The sequence below is a fragment of the Saccopteryx leptura genome, chromosome 12 (genome assembly GCF_036850995.1).
Source record: "Saccopteryx leptura isolate mSacLep1 chromosome 12, mSacLep1_pri_phased_curated, whole genome shotgun sequence".
Taxonomy (NCBI): Eukaryota; Metazoa; Chordata; class Mammalia; order Chiroptera; family Emballonuridae; genus Saccopteryx; species Saccopteryx leptura.
In genome coordinates this window covers 33,967,622-33,986,181 of record NC_089514.1, presented here as the reverse complement: position 1 = coordinate 33,986,181, position 18,560 = coordinate 33,967,622, and the positions used below count along the sequence as shown (strand labels likewise).

The 18,560-nt window shown below is 40.9% G+C and overlaps 1 protein-coding gene across 5 annotated transcripts in view; it reads right to left on the bottom strand.

The window, feature by feature from the left end:
• Positions 1-18,560, bottom strand: part of HEPACAM2 (HEPACAM family member 2) — a 44,368-nt gene that overhangs the window by 15,946 nt on the left and 9,862 nt on the right. For 4 of the 5 annotated variants that reach the window (XM_066353874.1, XM_066353875.1, XM_066353878.1 and 1 more), the window contains exons 2-4: positions 18,003-18,353; positions 13,867-14,151; positions 7,260-7,556 (exon numbers count right to left, since the gene is read on the bottom strand). In XM_066353874.1, coding sequence (XP_066209971.1) covers positions 7,260-7,556; positions 13,867-14,151; positions 18,003-18,353 — 933 coding nt within the window. Of the gene's footprint in view, positions 1-7,259; positions 7,557-13,866; positions 14,152-18,002; positions 18,397-18,560 lie in introns of those variants that run through there. The other variant, XM_066353877.1, reaches the window with a different exon arrangement.

Below are 18,560 nucleotides of genomic sequence, written 5' to 3'. Positions count from 1 at the left end.
TTTAAATCAAACTCTTTTTAACTCTGAGCAGATGAAATAAATTCAAGACAGTTTAAAAGGAAATAGGATGTCAATTTATTAGTTCTAGATCTAGTCTAGAACATCACAAAACTTCTTAGGATGTTGTTCCTCCTTTTCTCCTTGTTAATTTGTAGAGCAGTTTATATTGGTCCGCTGTTAGAAAGCTGACCTTTCAGTGTGGGACTGCTTCAGCACGTGCGTGGTCTCTGCGAAGGCTAAGCCTTTCTTCAGACATTGAGCTCCGACTTCACGGGTTTGTTCTCTCTGAAGAGCTGGACAGCTGTGGGAAAGCCGCTTGACTCGGAAGGTCTGGATTTTCACATTAGTAAATGAGGAGGTGAGAGGGATTGATTTTTAAGTTCTCTGTTGCTCTAATATTATACAGTTTGGGGCAGCCAGAGAGTTTTACATGAATTTTATTATGTAACTAGAACACTGTATCCATTGGCAAGCTAGTCAATGAGTCCTCAAAAATTGTGTGCATATATATATGTATATATATAAATATTATAAAATTTACTGATACTATAATTACTGTAGTCTATTATTTAGAAATAATAATAAAACACTCCATACTCTTTAATTCCCATATAGCTAATTGATTCTCATGGGATGCTTTGCTTTTGTTGAGCATTATGTATGTATAAAACCAAATGTACATTTTCTCCATTTAGTAGGTATAGATGTATCACGTCAGTAATAACAAACATAGTAAGAAAAATTAAAGCACAACTTTTAGGTACAGATAAAAGAATAGTCTCAGAGAAACTAAAATATTTGCCACAGTCCCTAAGTCCTAGAACTGAGACTGGATCATAAGGTTTGTTTTGACTGGAAATTCAGTGTTTTCCTGTTAATCTGTGGTTAAGAATGGTTCTATAATTGGAAGGTAGACTCCTTGAATATTCTTTTTTTCCTTTAACCTTTTCTAACACCAGACCTGCTGTGCTCTAACTGTCTTCTGGGTGGCTGGTCTACCTTTACCAAAATTTACTAACATCTGGCCCTTCAAAAAATATTCAGTGCTAATTTATTCTAGTCAAGTTTCTGCACTGTGCTGTACCTTGAGGAAAACTGCAGGAAAACATCTTAGTGTAGTTTCAGCCTTTTCTCCTTGTAAACTTGAAAATACACTAATACAGTAGTGATGATTTCAGAATATGGTACTTCTCGTTCTAATGGTGAAGCTGCACTCGGGCATAGTCAGCTCTTTGCCACGCACACGCAGGATTCTGAGCCCTAGAGAGTTAACATACAGTGAACGGATTGCGGGGTGAGGGATGCCTTCCCCTTGCCCTCCACCATTTTTAACTTTTTGTCACCTTCGATATGTATGTCCTAAAATGACCAAATTTGCACATTCTGTCCGACAGAGGACGCCTCTTCTTCCCTTTCCCATTACTTCTGATTTTGTCAGACTCCTTCCTTAGCGCCCCTTTGCTCTCTCCCCTTCCCTCTGCTTGCCCTCCGTCAGAGAACCACCCTGTAGTGACCAGCGCCTGTCAGCCCAAATCCTAGCTTTGCAAAGTCCTGGCGTCCTTCCCCTGGAGGTGAGGAGCAGGGGGTGCGCCTTTTCTCAGAACAAGTGAGCTTTCCTGGTGGCGCCCTTCTCCTCTGGAGCTTCCTGGCTCCCTGCTCCTAACCCTGCTTCACTCTGCCTCAGAATATACAAGGTCCACCGCGTCCAGCATTTGAAGTTGGCTCCCTTTCATAGACTAAAAAGTGCCAAACGTGTCAAGGACCAAATCAAGGGGCACAGGTGCTGTAGTCTCAGCTGTAGGCAAGTGTGTTTAGGAGAGATACACTTCCAAAAGCACAACTTGAGAATAAGACAGCAGGGAAATTCTTACCCTGTTGCCACAGAGAACTTAGGAAACCCTGAATGTAGCTCTGGACACATCCAGCACATCCAGGAGCCCCGGTCTTTCTCCTTTCAGAGAGCTTTCTACTCTTCTGGACACAGCATACCGTTCTCCCCATTATTCAAACATGATTGATGCATCTACCAAAGCCTTAGTGCAAATGCTACTTGCCCCCTCCTTAGGCAAACAAATAAAATGAAATAACATAGTAAGTGCAAATATGGGTAAGAGGTGTGGTCTCCATGGTATCGCAACCTGGCTGTTTGAGAAACTGCACCCAGAACAGGACAGCCATATGCTACCAGCCAGCAGGCCTATTTCTAGATCAGAATGGAGTTCTGAGATCCCTCCCATCCAACATGTTCACCGATCACGGCAGCTGATTCATGTCCCTAAGGAGAGGAAGGCGCCACATTGAGGGATGTGCTATTTTCACAGTCCACCACGGTCCCTCCTGGCAAACTCAGTTATTCTGTGCTAGATGCTCATGGGATGTCACCCAAGCTCTCAGGATCTGGATGTCAGGGATATATACAGTTCTCTCTCAGTCATCCCCTTGTGGCCCAAGTGAAATACATCTCCTGGACACTTTAACCTGAGAAATTTCTAGGTGGATAGTAAGTTCATTTTCCTGATTTAGGCCATTTACCTATTCCCTTCTTTATGACAAGATGTGCAATAGAAATAAATTTTTAAAAATGATAAATTTCTCAGTATCACATACAAATAAAAAATATTTCTATCATGACTAAATATTTAACTACAGCTGTGTGGACCTTGGGAACTCTAATAATTTGAATCTCTTTATTAAATGAAACACTTGAATTCTAATCATACGTACTTTCATTTTATATGCATATTGCATGGCACAATAGCGATTTAGACCCCATTAAAATTTAAAACCTGGAACACCTACATTCAAGGAAGTCCTCTATTAGCATAATAAAATTATTGTTTTTTTTCAAAATACAGATTCTAACTTATTATCTTAATTTTTATTCTTTCCTGGAAATTTATAATCTAGATTTTTTTTAGTAACTGATATTTCATAATTTCTCATTAATATGAGTGTATATACATGTCATGGACAAACCAGAGTATCTCTTTGTTTACAGCATAAAATTAGTGAAGGTGATGAGAAAACACTCTCTGTCCTGTATATATGGCATTCTTTTAGAAAGACCATAGTCTTATTGACATTCTCAGGAAAAAGCAGTTTATATAGTGGTTAAAACCAAAGGTTTTGAATTCAGATAGGATTTTATTGCTTATTAGCTATGCGACCTTAACCATTGCCCCGTTTTCTTTAGGGTATCTCCACTGAGATGCAGAAGGGTCAAGTAATATTTCAAATTAGATGTGAACCATAGCCCACAGTGGTGGAAGGCACCGTCGTACACAGGCAGGAAATCATAGAGCTAACTGTGACCTTCTCCAGCCTTCCTCTCCCCAACCGGAAGTCCCCGATAAACACGTGGTTATTTCCAGACCTCATTGTTTTCTTTCCGTACTGGAGATGTCAGCGTTATCTTTGACTCCTTTCTCCTTTGCCCTCTACTTCTTATTGCTGAAACCATTTAGTGGCCACATTCTCTGTCTCCTTAAAAATAAAGAGGTTCATCTATTTCTTATAACTTGATTCTGGTTACATCAAACACAGCTTGGTTCTGATAATATGTCAAAAGCAGGTATGTTATCCTTCAAAATTATTTCAAATTCTCCATGGAACTTAATACAGATTTCTCATCAGAGTGGATGGTCAGGAAGTGTTCTATTATAGTGACAAGAGATGTTCATTTTTCTTACTGTTGCTGGATATATACTTAATCTGCATTGCAGAGATTCATTCATTAAGGAACTTTTTATTTTTTATTTCTTTATTTTTTATTTTTCTGAAATGAGAAGCGGGGAGGCAGAGAGACAGACTCCTGCATGCACCTGGCCGGGATTCCACCCAGAATGCCCATTAGGGGGCAATACTCTGCCCATTCAGGGCATTGCTCCGTTGCAACCAGAGCCATTCTAGTGCCTGAGCCCACTTAGCTCCATTGCAGCCTTGGCTGTGGGAGGAGAAGAGAGAGATAGAGAAAAAGGAGAGGGGGAGGGGTGAGAAGCCGATGGACGCTTCTTTTGTGTGTCCTGGCCGGGAAATCAAACCTAAGATTTCCACTCGCTGGGCTGAAGCTCTACTGCTGAGCTAGCCGGCCAGGACCCATTTGGGGAACTTTTAAAAATTCAAATACTTAATGAAACACATCAATAATGTTCCTTTTCTGTGCCAATTGCTGCTGCTTTAAAGTTCTGTGGACATTTGGGGGTTGAAGTACAGCCCTAAAAGTCACAAAGCAGTCACCGAATCCCTTTGAAAAATAAGCACCTGCTCCTCTTATTTACTATAATAACAAATGCCTGGACAGGTTTTTTAGAGTTTTCAAAAGGCAGATATTTGATATTAAGACCATAGCTGTCTCTGAGCCTTAACAATAAGACCTTGATAAAATATTGGGGGCTTCTGATCTTATAAAAATACCTTCGCTAAATATTAATGGAAAAAGTTTTGGCAGTGGGAAAGGCTGTGTGCATTGGCATATTATAACCTCGTTTTCACCTGCATTGAGCATGAGGAACAAGTCTAAGGTGACATCCAGATTACCAATAGACTATCTTAAATGCTTAATTATGCCTTGCTTCAAAATCAGGTTTTGGTTCCTCACTGTGGTAAAAGCTGGTGAGGCCTATTGAAAATCTAGTAAAATAGGAATTGCCCTGGCTGGTTGGCTCAGTGGTAGAGCGTCGGCCTGGCGTGCAGAAGTCCCGGGTTCGATTCCCGGCCAGGGCACACAGGAGAAGCGCCCATCTGCTTCTCCACCCCTCCCCCTCTCCTTCCTCTCTGTCTCTCTCTTCCCCTCCTGCAGCCAAGGCTCCAGTGGAGCAAAGATGGCCCGGGCGCTGGGGATGGCTCCTCGGCCTCTGCCCCAGGCGCTAGAGTGGCTCTGGTCACAACAGAGCAATGCCCCGGAGGGGCAGAGCATCGCCCCCTGGTGGGCAGAGCGTCGCCCCCTGGTGGGCGTGCCGGATGGATCCCAGTCGGGTGCATGCAGGAGTCTGTCTGACTGTCTCTCCCCGTTTCCGGCTTCAGAAAAATACAAAAAAAAAAAGAAAGAAAATCTATTAAAATAGGAAGCAAAGGATGCACTTCAGCTGCTTACATGCCTGCTATCCAAACTAGGTATTCTCAATGCCTACCCCAGTATTTGGCCGATAAAAGGTGCTAAATAATGAAGGAATGAGTCTTATTTCTATCACCCTATTACGTATATGCTTTGGGATCTATAAGGGAAGTATATTATCTATTGACCAAATGAAACATAAACCAGGTGAAAATTCTAGAGCTGCATTATCCAATATGGTAGCCACTAGATACATGTGGCTGTTTACACTGAAATTAAAATTAATATAGGTGAAATAAAATAAAATTTTAGTTCCTCAGTTGCATAACTACATTTTAAGTGTTTAAGAGCCAAATAAGGCTAATGGCTACCACATCTGTTAGTGTAGATACTAAACCTTTCCTTTATTGCAGAAAGTTCTACTGGATAACACTCTTCTAGACAGTGTGGTATTTTCTTCAGGTAAAACCCCCAAATCCCACCATGGCAGTATATAAATTCCAATACATTCAGATGGGTTTGCAATTGTGAATGCCCTCAACCCCTAGCCTGGGGAGGATCTCATCCACTATATATTTCTTTATCAATCTGTGGGTTTGTGATAGTCTTATAATTCTTAGTAGCCTTTTAAAAGATTTTTAATAAGTTCAAAAGGCAATAGAGATATTTAAGAAAACCACCTTAAACAAGTAGTTGTTACATGTATGCTTGCTAAATATTCAGATTCTCAGATCCTAGCCGTAAGATCCTGAATCAGTAGGTCTGAGGTGTCTTAATGAAAATACATTATTAGGCCATCCCAGGGGATTTTGACGCATGTGGCCCAAGGAATATATACTGAAAAACGTAGCTTATGAATTACAAGGACCATATTCTTGCTTCATTTGTTCAACAAAATGCATTGCCCCTCTCTATGTTATAGGCAGTAGTCTAGGCACCAGAGCTGTAACGACAGAGAAAGACAAGATACCAATGGAGAAGGTATTGATTCTATAATGACAGAGAAAGACAAGATATCAATGGAGAAGGTATTGATTGTGGTTTCTTTTGCAAACTTGTCCCTTCAGTCATAGGTACTCTGAACACTGCTGCCTGTCCAAACCGGCTCCCAGGTGTTCCCCAAGTGGAATCTGGCTTCTTTGTATGCAAAGGTGAGTCTAGGAGGAATAGAAGTAGTGGTAGTAAAGGAAGAAGTAAAAGGAGAAGAGTGGAAGAGGAGGAGTAAAAGGAGAGCAGGAGAGGGAAAAGAAAAAGAAATAAGGAAGGAGAGAAGAGAATGGATTTGAGAGATAGGAGGTTTGAATGAATGGATGTTGGACAGAGCAGTAAGCAAGAGGAGAGTCTTGCTGGAGAGTCTATTTCTGGTTCAGGTTGGTAGATAGTAGGGCCATTCACTTAAACAGAGAATACAGAAAGAATAGAAATTTGGCAGGAAAGAAGATGCTTTAGTTTTGATGTTGGACTTGTATACTGCCTCTGGTTCTTCAAAGTGGAAACTTCTGAAGGCAACTGCGTATACAGTTTTAGAACTTTAAAGATGAAGATTTGGGATACATCAGTGTTATGAAACCATGGGAGTGAATGAGATCATACAAAAGAATAATATACTATATATAGAAAGAGATGAGGAAACTCAGAAGGATAGGAATTTGGTGGACATAAATATTTTAAGCAGTGATTCTTAACCTTTTGTGGCTCCATAAACTTTCTAAAACATCAGATGATTTTGAGAACATCCACAGATTTCCAGTGTTTAAATTATGAAGGAGGAGGGGAAGCCCGTGAAAGACAGTGAGAAAGGGAGTCAAATACTAGGAAAACCAGATTTCCAACTCATGGAAATGTGTTCATCTTTCCTAATGCAACACTAGATATAAATATTTTAAATGAGTAGCCTGCTTCTGTTATATTCCTGTTTGTAAAATCAGGAAAGCAAGGATGCATATTTCTAAGTACATAATTTATTGAATTCTCTTGTTCTGGGTTCCTCAGCATTAGCAATTGGGTTCCTTCTCCATTCTGTTTCAGGTTTCCTTTCTTTGACTCATTGAAGCGATGGTTTAGTTAGCTCAGGAAAAAGAGTTTCTTAGAGTATATTATCAATCTCACAATGGTGCTGTCTTCCACATAGTTATCCAATAGAGGTGGAATAAGGCCAGCATGCATCTGTGTTTCACTGGGATCCTGCCTTTAATGTCACACTTACCTACAGAAGTGATGATGACGGTGAAACGAGTTTCATCTTGCCTTCCAGTTACGTTGTTGTAAGCACAGCACACATAGTCAGTTGTCTTCCGGGCTACTTTCTCCGACACAACTTTCAAGCGAGGTCCGTGCTTAATGACATATGTTGTATTGTCAGTCCTCTGGATCCAGGAATACGTGTTGGGAGGATATGAATCAGCAGAACAATCAAACAAGATGGCTTCCCCAATGTCAACAGTAAATACTTCCCCTACTTTTAGTCCTCTATCAGAATTAACTCGAAGTCCATAAGGTCCATCTGCATTAGTTGAAAAAAGATAAATAAGTGACATAAGTAATCATGACATAGTTTATAAATTTGAGAGAGCTTAGCAACATTTTATTCTCTATGAAAGTTTTCATGATAAACTTGGATGAATAGATGCTTAGACTCCCAGTAAATGATAAGGACCTAAAAATGTTCTATTCTGATATCCATTGAAACAATAATAATAGTGTTTATTTATTTATTTATTTGAGGGAGGTGGGGAGAGAGAGACAGGAACATCGAGCTGCTCCTGTATGTGCTCTGACCGGGGAATTGAACCAGCAACCTCCGTGCTCTGCAATGACGCTCCAACCAACCGAGCTATCCAACAAGGACTTAATATTTTTTGATTGATTTTTAGAGGCAGAAAGAGGAAGTGAGAGAGAGGGGAGGGGGAAGGGAAGCATTTATTTATTGTTCCACTCAGTTGTGTATTCTTTGATCACTTCCCATGTGTGCCCTGACAAGGGATTGAACCAGCAATCTTGTCGTTTCAGGGTTAAGGTTTCACTCTTAACCAACTGAGCTAACTGGCCAGGGCCACTAATAATTATTTGAGATGTGATTGAACTTCATGAAATAGTAAAAGCCTGGAAACTGAGTATATACAATTTTACAGACACTGTTGTCATAATCATGGTGCTAAGCTTTGTGCAATGCATTGATAAATACGCGATCTTGTTAGACAAATAAAATCTTTCTGAAATATTAATTGCCTTTTAAAGCATTTAAAAAATAAATTATGGCCACTGTTTTCTCTTTGACAATTGTACTTTGAGTAGTATATATTTTTTCTCAGTACTAGATTATGTCATATAAATATTTATAAAATACATAGTTTCACATGAAACATAAATTTGTGCAAATAGATATAGGAGTGGTCCCTATGTGCATATTTTCACGACAGTTTAACAGTTAACAAATTTTAAAAATTCCTCTTCAAAAGGTAAGCCTAGAATTCCATTTGGAAAAAAAATACATCTTTATTATCATTAACAAATATTCATCGATCATCAATAAACTACTTAATCATGGATATTCCATGTGTTTTTCCTCACACTACAATATTCCTTTAGCATTTTGCTATTTTTGTAGCAACAGATTACCTGCAGATGAAGATACATTTCATATTACTTTCTTCAGAGAATAAAGAGAAAAGAATTAAAATCACATATTTCTCAGCTAGATAGGTTTTTCTCATTCAATCTTTAGCCTGGCTTAGATTTCAAAAACTTCAAGGTTCAGGCATGATTGTGCCCATTCTTTAGCTAATCATAACCAACATTTATTGGATATTTGCCATTTGAAGTCACTTCACTTATATATACACGGACATTTAATTTTAAAGCAGACACATGAAGTAGATGTTATTATTAATTTTGCCTTGTTCACATAGACAATACATACCATAGCTAGGATTCTAAAATACATGGATTTCTCATTCATATTGTCTCTCTAAAAAAAGTAAGTGATATGACTTTCTATATCACAAGTTTCTTTTAATGTAAGTAGGTTGACTAGACGACTGGTTGTTTAAGTTGTTTTTACCTTTGAATCACAATGATTCAATGCTGTACTGGTAAGCCATTCCCAGAGTATTCCCAATTAGGTCAGCATTTTCTCACCAATCTACCATTGGGGAAACAAATTTCTTAATATATAACAGAAACTGGAAGCAAAAAAATGAGTTATATTTAGCTAGGGAACATTCACTTTGCGCATATTTACTTCCTAAAAGCACACAGACATCTGTCTGAAACCCATAGATCAATGTGTATACATGGGATGATACTGTTTTCAGAAAGCAAACACAGACCTTTGAAGTAACAGGAACTGCCCCAGGAGATGGGACATTAAAGTGGAGAGAAATGAATGTCCCTTCCCTGTGACTGCTCTAGAACCCTGTCATACTGTCCTCTCATTTCAGGCTGTGATGTGGTCTTGGGAAACCACTGTTTTAGAGCTGTGTGCTGTATAAAACGGAACCTCCTCGTTCTGTTATCTCAGGGCCAGTGCAGCAGCAGCGCCCTCCAGTGTGTCATCACGGATAGAACATTAGGGCAGAAAAGGCCACCACATGGTTCATGTAGTAGAAACCAGTGGGGAGGATCATCCGAGGTCTGGCATGACAATGGGCCCAAGTCTGTGCACAAAAACCAAAGTCTGAGCGCGGAGCAGGACAGATAAAGAAGGAATCTGTGGTCATAAAAATATAGCCATTCAGTTTAAGCCTCTGCCTTCCCACTGTTTTCAGGTTTATAGATTGCGACTGTACAAACCAATTGCCTGATAATTCCACACACATAAAGATGAGTGATAATTTGTTCAAAGTGTGCTGACATTAGTGAAAGTTTTTTTTTTTTGGAAACTCCTCATTTTGGAATTGCCTTAGGACCTCGCAACATAAGGAAATAGTCTCGCCCTGGCTGGTTGGCTCAGTGGTAGAGCGTCGGCCTGGCGTGCAGGAGTCCCAGTTCGATTCCCGGCCAGGGCACACAGGAGAAGCGTCCATCTGCTCCACCCCTCCCCCTCTCCTTCCTCTCTGTCTCTCTCTTCCCCTCCCGTAGCCAACGCTCCATTGGAGCAAAGTTGGCCCAGGCGCTGAGGATGGCTCTGTGACCTCTACCTCAGGTGTTAGAATGGCTCTGGTTGCAACAGAGTGATGCGCCAGATGGGCAGAGTATCACCCCCTGGTGGGCGTACCAGGTGGATCCCGGTCGGGTGCATGCGGGAGTCTGTCTGACTGCCGCCCCGTTTCCAACTTCAGAAAAATACAAAAAAAAAAAAATGAAATAGTCTCAAAAATAGTAATTTTTTTTTATTTTGGAAAGTGGGTTTGATTTGTAGAGAAAGCCTCTAAAGTCTTTTAGAGAGAAGGCTGATGATAAGTTTAATCATCTAAAAACATCACTTTAATTTAAAATAAAACATGCTTCTACACAAAGGAATCTGGTTTTCTTGCCTTACTTTCTCTAGATGTTTATTATGATTTTGCTACTTCCCCATATTTTGGGTTTTGTGATTGGTCTAATCTTTTGTCCTCTCTCTGTCTTACTTACAGAGGGCCTTTGGATTACAACAAAGTTCCATTCCTATGACAGTGACGTAACCCCAGTTTTGGTGTAAATCAAAACACACCCTATCCTAAGTCACTTAGCTATCCTAACACAGTTGTAAAATCATAATCTAGAACAGAAAAACACAACTAAGCCACATAAAAAGAATACTGCATATTCTACTGTGCGCAACCAAACTAGTTCACCCACCTAGTCTATAAGTACGATACTAATGGTGTAAGCCGACACACTCACGTCTCAATTTTTTAAAGTTTTTAAGGGAGTGAGCATTGTAAACTCAAAATGTCCTATGTGGATACCGTCATCACCTGAGGACTCCCTGTGTATGCTATATCTGGCTCTTCATAGTCAGAATCAAACACCCCAAACTCCCCCAGCCCTTGCACTAGCATTTCTTACAGTTCTAAGAACCTCACATCTGAAGCATTTTAGTTGCTTTCTTCTGATATGACTTCTTAAACTGTAACCTATTTAGTTTGATTACATAAGAAACACATGTTCATTGCAGAAAATCTTAAATTTCAGAGAACCACAGAGGTGAAATATGTAATTTCACCACTCACAGAATGGATACCCATATTTCACTGCATGATCAAGTCCTTCCATTCTCTCTCTCTTTCCCCCTCCCTCCCTCACATCTACATGCTGCTTAAACTCTATTCTCTTCTTAATCCGCTACGATCTTACTTCCTTTTTCACCAGACTTCAGGCCGGCCATGCTTTACTTTGAGGTGTGGCCTGGTGCCTTAGACATCTGGAGTGATGTAGTGTGGCCTCTGACTCTGACAGGGAAAGCAGAGGATAATTCTGTTTTGACTTTGGATTATGGCTCAGTTTCTTGCCCTCGGCAGAGAACTCCTAATAGAAACAAACCCTTTGCCTCAGGAATGGCTTTTACTAAATGACTTGTAAAATCCCATGTTATCTGTTCTCTTTAACAATTTATGGCTGGGCGGGAACAGTGCCTTAGTTTTCATCATGGTGCTGCTTGCCACCCTGCTTGGGAGCAGATGGTAAGTATTTACTGTGCATGACCTTTTTTTTCTTTCTTTAATTTTTATCACTTAGAGTACTTCCCTGCAGCGGTGCCATATGCTACACACAAAATGCAGTGGTTACTGGGTTATTATTTACAACTGGAGCTGGAAGGCGTATACACTTCGTGACCTGCAAGTGGATATTTATCTGAATTACTGGCTTCACATTATATTCCACCAGGACCAGTACCGGATTTTGACATCATAGCCTCATAAATATGTGGTCAATTTTGATAGATAATGTTATATGTTTTTTTCTTCCAGAATAAAAAATAAGCCTGACCTGTGGTGGCGCAGTGGATAAAGCATCGACCTGGAAATGCTGAGGTCGCCGGTTCGAAACCCCGGGCTTGCCTGGTCAAGGCACATATGGGAGTTGATGCTTCCAGCTCCTCCCCCTTTCTCTCTCTCCCTCTCTCTCTCCTCTCTAAAAATTAATAAATAAAATAAAAAAAAATAATTCTTGCTTTCATAAAGGAAGTTGTCATAGAAATAGTGCCTTAGAAAAACTGAATAGGTGATCCATGCTGAAATCCTAAGTTATGATGTGGACTTCTATGAAGCAATACTGCAATGTGACATTTCCCAGGTTATTGAGGAACTGTGGTAAAGGTCAGAAAAATAAATGACAACGAAGGACCAGAGCACTTTGAGAAGCAGTTTCTTATGACGGGAAAATAGCCTCTCTGCAGCTTCGTTAAGTAACACTGGAAGGGATATGAAGGAAGGCAATCCTTTCTGGTTTAGTCCAGTTCAAGAAATCTCGATTGCGTTCTTCATCTGTGTCAAGTATTGTCCTAGGGATACAGAAACGAATAATGCAGAGCTCCTCTTTAGAGTTGGGGCACTGATGAGGGGAAGAGACTCAAGGAAAATGCAACGCAGTGAGCACCAGGGGAGAGGCGAGCGTGGGGTACTGCAGGAGAGTGACCCCTCGTGGCATCAAAGAGGAGACAAAGTCAGGCAGGTGAGCCTTTCTGGAGAAGACACGAAGGAAGAGTATGTAACCTGGGCTTTTAAGCAGGTAAAGAAAGAAGAGGGAACGATGTCAACTAAGGCACCTTTTCCCAGATGGCATGGAATGATAAAGTGTTGATGCCACATCAACAGAAAGGATAAATGACCAATCTTCAGATTTTATATTTTCTTTAATTCTTATGATGCAAAACCAAGAAAAACAAACAAAAAAAACAATAAAATAGGGCTAAAGTAGTGACAGCAAGAAAAATTAACAAAAGAACAAGTCTGGGTTGTGTTTCTGTGTATATATTACATATGTTCTATACATGTTTCTATAGGTAATAATTACTTAGAATAGACAAGACAATGATAGTTGATTTTTGAATCAAATCAAAATATGAGTTAGTGAATAAATGAATGAATGAATATAATTAAGTAGTGTTGACCAAGTGAAGGCTTTTGCATTTGAGTGCAAAAATAATCAAGAAAATGAATTAATACTATATTCACAATTATCCCATCATAAGAGTAAAAAATCTTAAATTCATCTTTAAAACGTGTCAACAGAACCCATATTTGTAAAATTTCTCAATATGTCTCCAAAACATACGGTAAATAGAGAGCTCTTGTTTGGGTTGGTAGTGATGTTATGACATGAACTGAAGAGTTTGATGAGCTTTACATGAGGTTAAAAACAGCAGAAGAAGAACAGAACCAAAGAAAATTGAAATCTGAAGGCATTACTGCTCCCTGGGAAACTGAATACCTTAGTGAGGAATGCTGAAGTCTTCTCTGACTAGGATCCTTCCTACACCCTGACTCTCCGAGTGCAGCTGGGGGCATGGCGGAGAGGACAGCCAGCTACAGGGCACATCTGTCTCCTGGTTAAGATGACCAACTTTTCCTCCTTGGGGGTGAATTTCCAAGTGCCTTCTGCATAGTTCTTGGTTCTTGAAATTGAGGTTCCTATTTTCCACTAGAAAGAAGGTCACGCAATGCCCTAAGTCACAAACTGTATCATGAAAGACCCCGGGCCAGTGACTCAAATTGAACTTCAAGAAATAGGATTGTGCAAATAAATATATTTCATGATAAGTACCCAGGAGGTGTGATTACACTGCACAATGATAATAATAAAACTGAGATGACATCTGGTGTTGATGGTCTCTGTGACTCCCCTCGTGAGAACCTCCTAGAAGAAAACTCATGATTTTTTTTAAAACTTACAGTATATGGTGGGCATAATGATGTCACTTTCCATCTCACTGACAGCGTTCTTCACCAGGCAACTGTAATTCCCAATGTCTTCTTTGGTCACCGGAGCAATATGTAGAACATTGTTTTGGGGAGAAAAGGAGATGGTGGAGCTGGTATGGACAGGTCTCCCATTCTTTAGCCACTGGTAAGCCAGCCGGGTGCCGCCGTCCACGAGGCACGTCAGGGTCACGTTCCCTACATACTCCACAGCCCCAGAGGAAGGCTGAATCTGCACCACTGGTTTTGTGACAGGGTCTGCAATATCAAGAGAGAGAAATGATTTTTACCACCACAACATTATAATACAAATCTATGAGGTCTCTCAAATACTTAATCCTGGGGAATTGATTCTATGGTTTTACACTTTGTAAATGTAGATAGTTCGGGCACTAATTAAAGAAGAGAATAGAGAAGTTATGGAAAATGGAAAATAATTAAACATAAAATATCATTTCCAGCAGAAATAAGCGCCTTCTAGAACTTATTCTTCAAGGATTTTCTAATGAAAACCTTTATAGATGAGCAGTTAGTAGTTGAGAACATCACTTTCTTCTTTCCTGTTTGTGTGCTTGCCAACACTACAAACATATGCTGTCACAGCCAAAATAGACACAGTCGGACCTTTCTTGGTTTGTCCTAAGTCCCAAGAGCAGTTGGTGGGGTGGATGTGATCAACCCAAATTTTTCTCTACCATTTGCAAAATATAAAGCTCATATATGTTATAGTTGTGGGGGACTGAGGGAAAGTTTTAGAGAATCATATGTGTACCAATTACTTTTCCTTTTATGTGAGTGAACTAATTCTGTATTTCAGTTGCTGTGCATGTGTGTTGCAACTTTATGTTTATCATTAACAAACCAATGCCTGCCTACATGTCAAACTAACTTAATCTGAAAATAGGATAATATGTGTTACTGGGGTTACATCAATTTAGAGATATAAAGGACAAATCCAATAGAAATTCCTTTTGGAAATTGAAGACATAGGAAAACAGTTTATGTCATGAGTCTGATACACTGTAGTCACATAACATCTGTCCAGTGAGTACATTCCCAAGACAGTCTGTATTTCGTCCCTGAGTTTTAACTCTAAAATTGTTGGATAAGGGTGGAAATTACGTGAGTGTCCGCAAGTGTTTTCAGCAGCCTTCATTAATCTTTGAGGTTCCTGACTTTGTTAGTAAAGGATGATGACTTGCCCGGAGTCACATAGCAGTCAGCCGCAAATGAGGAGGGTTTCAGTCTGGCGATGTTTCTTTCCAGCGTTTTAGAGAGAGAAGCGTTAATAACCTCTTCTGTGTATGACGACAGGATACGGGGAGAGCGAGGTGATACATGGTGACAGATGATTGGCTCCCATACAAGATTTCAATTTCCCATCAAGCTTTTCACTGGGGTTGATGTATCTTAGGTAAATCTGTCTTGACTCATACAACTTCCTACACTGGGAAATGTTTATTACGAAACACACTGGCCCAAGGCTTCAGCCCAGAGAGATGGGAAAGTACGGAAGATAAGAAGGGGAGTTGAAAGGGCAGCCAGTGGACCAGCTGAGTAATTCTGTGGCCTCCAGTCTTTCTCAAGGTGCATACAAGCAACTGGCTTGTGTACTGAGTTTAATCCTTTCCCTTTCCTGGCAGGGACAAAGGATTTGGATAGCTCTGTTTACATTAATATGGTTTAAAAAGAAAAATGAGTTGTGAACATTTATTACATCAGAAAAACATATGTTTCAAATATGTCCGAGTGTGGAATTATACATGGTATGTATGAGATAACTCTAATAGGTAATATATCAAAGGTCTCATGTGGGGAGAATCAGTCATTAGAATACGTGTCAGTATTGTAATCACGCATTTGCCTAACATAGTGTAAGTCAGATGTGGAAGTTTCCTGAGACCTTCTGCATGGGCCCTAAACCCTTACTAAGGCTTTTGGTCGCCTTTCTCTAAACAAATCCAATTTTACCAAACATCAACAAGTAATAGATGCTCTATTAAACGTTTTGAGAAGAGAGAAATACTAAACAGGATAACTCCCTTTTGAATTTTCTTCTTTTCTTTCCCCAGATTTGCTCTCCAGGCATCTGTTTCCACGTCCTGTGGATTTGCTCCCCTGAAAATCTGCTCTCCAGTTGCCACTTGTCTACCCCACAGACATACACTGAGCACCTACCAATGGCCAGCAACTGGGTTAGGCACTGAGGACAAAGCAGAAAATAACACAAGTCCCTGCCCCATGGACCTTACATTCTATGTTGGGAAGAGACACAGTAAACAAATAAAAATATATACTGTGTTGAGTGAAAATACTATGAGAAGAAATCAATTATTGTTTTTTAAAATTATGTTTAAATTAAAATTTTTTTAATTCAGTTAGAGGAGGGGAGGCAGAGACAGACTCCCGTGTGCGCCCCACTGGATCCACCCAGCACACCCACTAAGGGGAATAATCTGCCAATCTAGGTTGTTGCTCCATTGCTCAGCAATTGAGCTCTTCTTAGTGCCTGAGACAGAGGCCATGGAGCCATCCTCAGCATTCAGGGCCAACTCGCTACAATTGAGTCATGGCTACGGAAGTGGAAGAAAGAGAGAGAGAGAGAGAGAGAGAGATAAAAAAGCAAGGGGGGAGGGGTAGAGAAGCAGATGACTGCTTCTGTTTTGTGCCCTGACTGGAAATAGAACTCGGGACATCCACACACTAGGCTGACACTCTACTATTGAGCCAACTGGCCAAGGACCGAAAAGAACTCAAGATAAAGATCCCCCCCTCTCTTTCTGTGTGTGTTTGGGGGTGAGGTTATACTTTATATAAGGTGGTCAGGAAAGGCTTCACAGACAAAGTGACATTTTGGCTGAGACATAAACCAAATAAGGAAGAGAACCATGCTGTTGTCTAGGAGAAAAGCAATCTCGGTAGAAGGACAGCAAGTACAAAGGTCCTGAGGTATAAGTGTCTTTGGCCTGTTGCAGGAAGAACAAGGAGGCCAGTCTGACCACAGCAGAGTGAGGGGAAGTGAGGTGGGGAATGAGGTTACACAGATGTTGGGTCTGTTGGGGAGATCATGGTGGACCTCATAGGCCATGGTTAGGACTTTGCTTTTTATTCTGAGGGAGAGAGAAGGTTATGGGAAGACTTTAAGCTCCAGGAGCAGGAGCAGAAGCAGGGGAGCTAGGATTTTGCTTTTTATTCTGAGGGAGAGAGAAGGCTACGGGAAGACTTTAAGCTCCAGGAGCAGAAGCAGGAGCAGGGGGGCTGCTAGGTGGCAGGCTTTCAGGAGAGTCCAGGCCACAGCCAATGGGGTTGGGGGTAGAGCAGGCAGTGGTGGGGGGGAGGGGGTAGAGCAGGCAGTGGGGGGGGGAAGTGAGGGAACTGTACATTTTGAAGGTGAAGCTGACAGGATTAACTCATGGACTGGATGTGAGCAAAAGGGCAGGGTCAATGGTGACAGCAGGGTTTTGGTTTAAACAATTGATGGAATGGAGTTGGTAGTTATGAATATTTAGAAGAAGTGTTGTTAAAAATGAGGAAGGAAAACTGAGAAGTTGGGCTTTGGACACAGTATATTTAAGGCATGCTACTTATATACCTTGATAAGGAAAAGAAACGTCTGAAAGTTAGCTGATCCCACTCTCCCATAGTAAACATTTCCCACAATTTCTACTGTTCCTTAATTATGGCCCCTGAGCAGGTCTCATCTGCCCCCGCACAGTGTGCCAAAATAAAAGTCTTCATATGATAAGCTGAGGGTTCTTGCCAGGGTGCATTCTGCTACTGAGAAAATAAAACTTTCTCCATCTCATTATAGTATCAACTTTTTACATGATAGTTTCTAGGCAAACAAGTGATAAGGCCTACTTATTGCTTGATTACCTCTAGCCGGGCAACTATGCATATCCTTATTTAATGTGCATGTCTTATTTAATCCTCAGAAAGCCTCATGAGGTAGGTAATTGTCATTCATGCTATAAGACACTGAGGCTTTGTGGGTAAATTAATTTGGCCAAAGTTGGAGAGCCGAGATCTAAAGCCCAAGTAGGCTAATCTCCTGAGTCATTGCTAAGTGCCCTGCTACCAGCTGTCCATGTCACTCATAGTGGACTTACCATCAACAGTGACTTGTATCTTCTGACTCACTGATAGGGTTCCATTGCCCTGAATGTTGACCTTCACGATGTAATTGCCTTCATCAGTGCTCTGCAGTGGGTTGATGAGCAGAGATGCATTGGGTGGCCTCATGGTGAACTTTTGTTGGTATTCCAAGTCAGGAACTACAGACTTGTTCACAGAGCCCAGCACGTATTTGGGCATTGTGTGCCGTCTCTCAAACAGCCATATGATCTGGATGTCCGATGCCGGAGTGTGGAATCCATAGTGCACAGGGAGGTAGAGAGCCTGACCCCTGATGCCATGGACAGTATGTGATGGCACCACCACCTTCAGCCCCGAGCAAGTGCCTGTTACAAAGGAAAGGAAGGCAGTGAAGGCCTTGAGCCACATTTCACAACCAAAAGAGGCCCTGCAGGGAGAACCGGATCAAGTGATAATTCCTTTCAAAGAAGACAGGCTTCTAGGCACTGACCATTCTAGTACTGGCTACCTGTCGAGGTAAATATTTGTCTCTGAAACCTGCATTTTAAAAACTCCACCCAAAGATTGTGTGG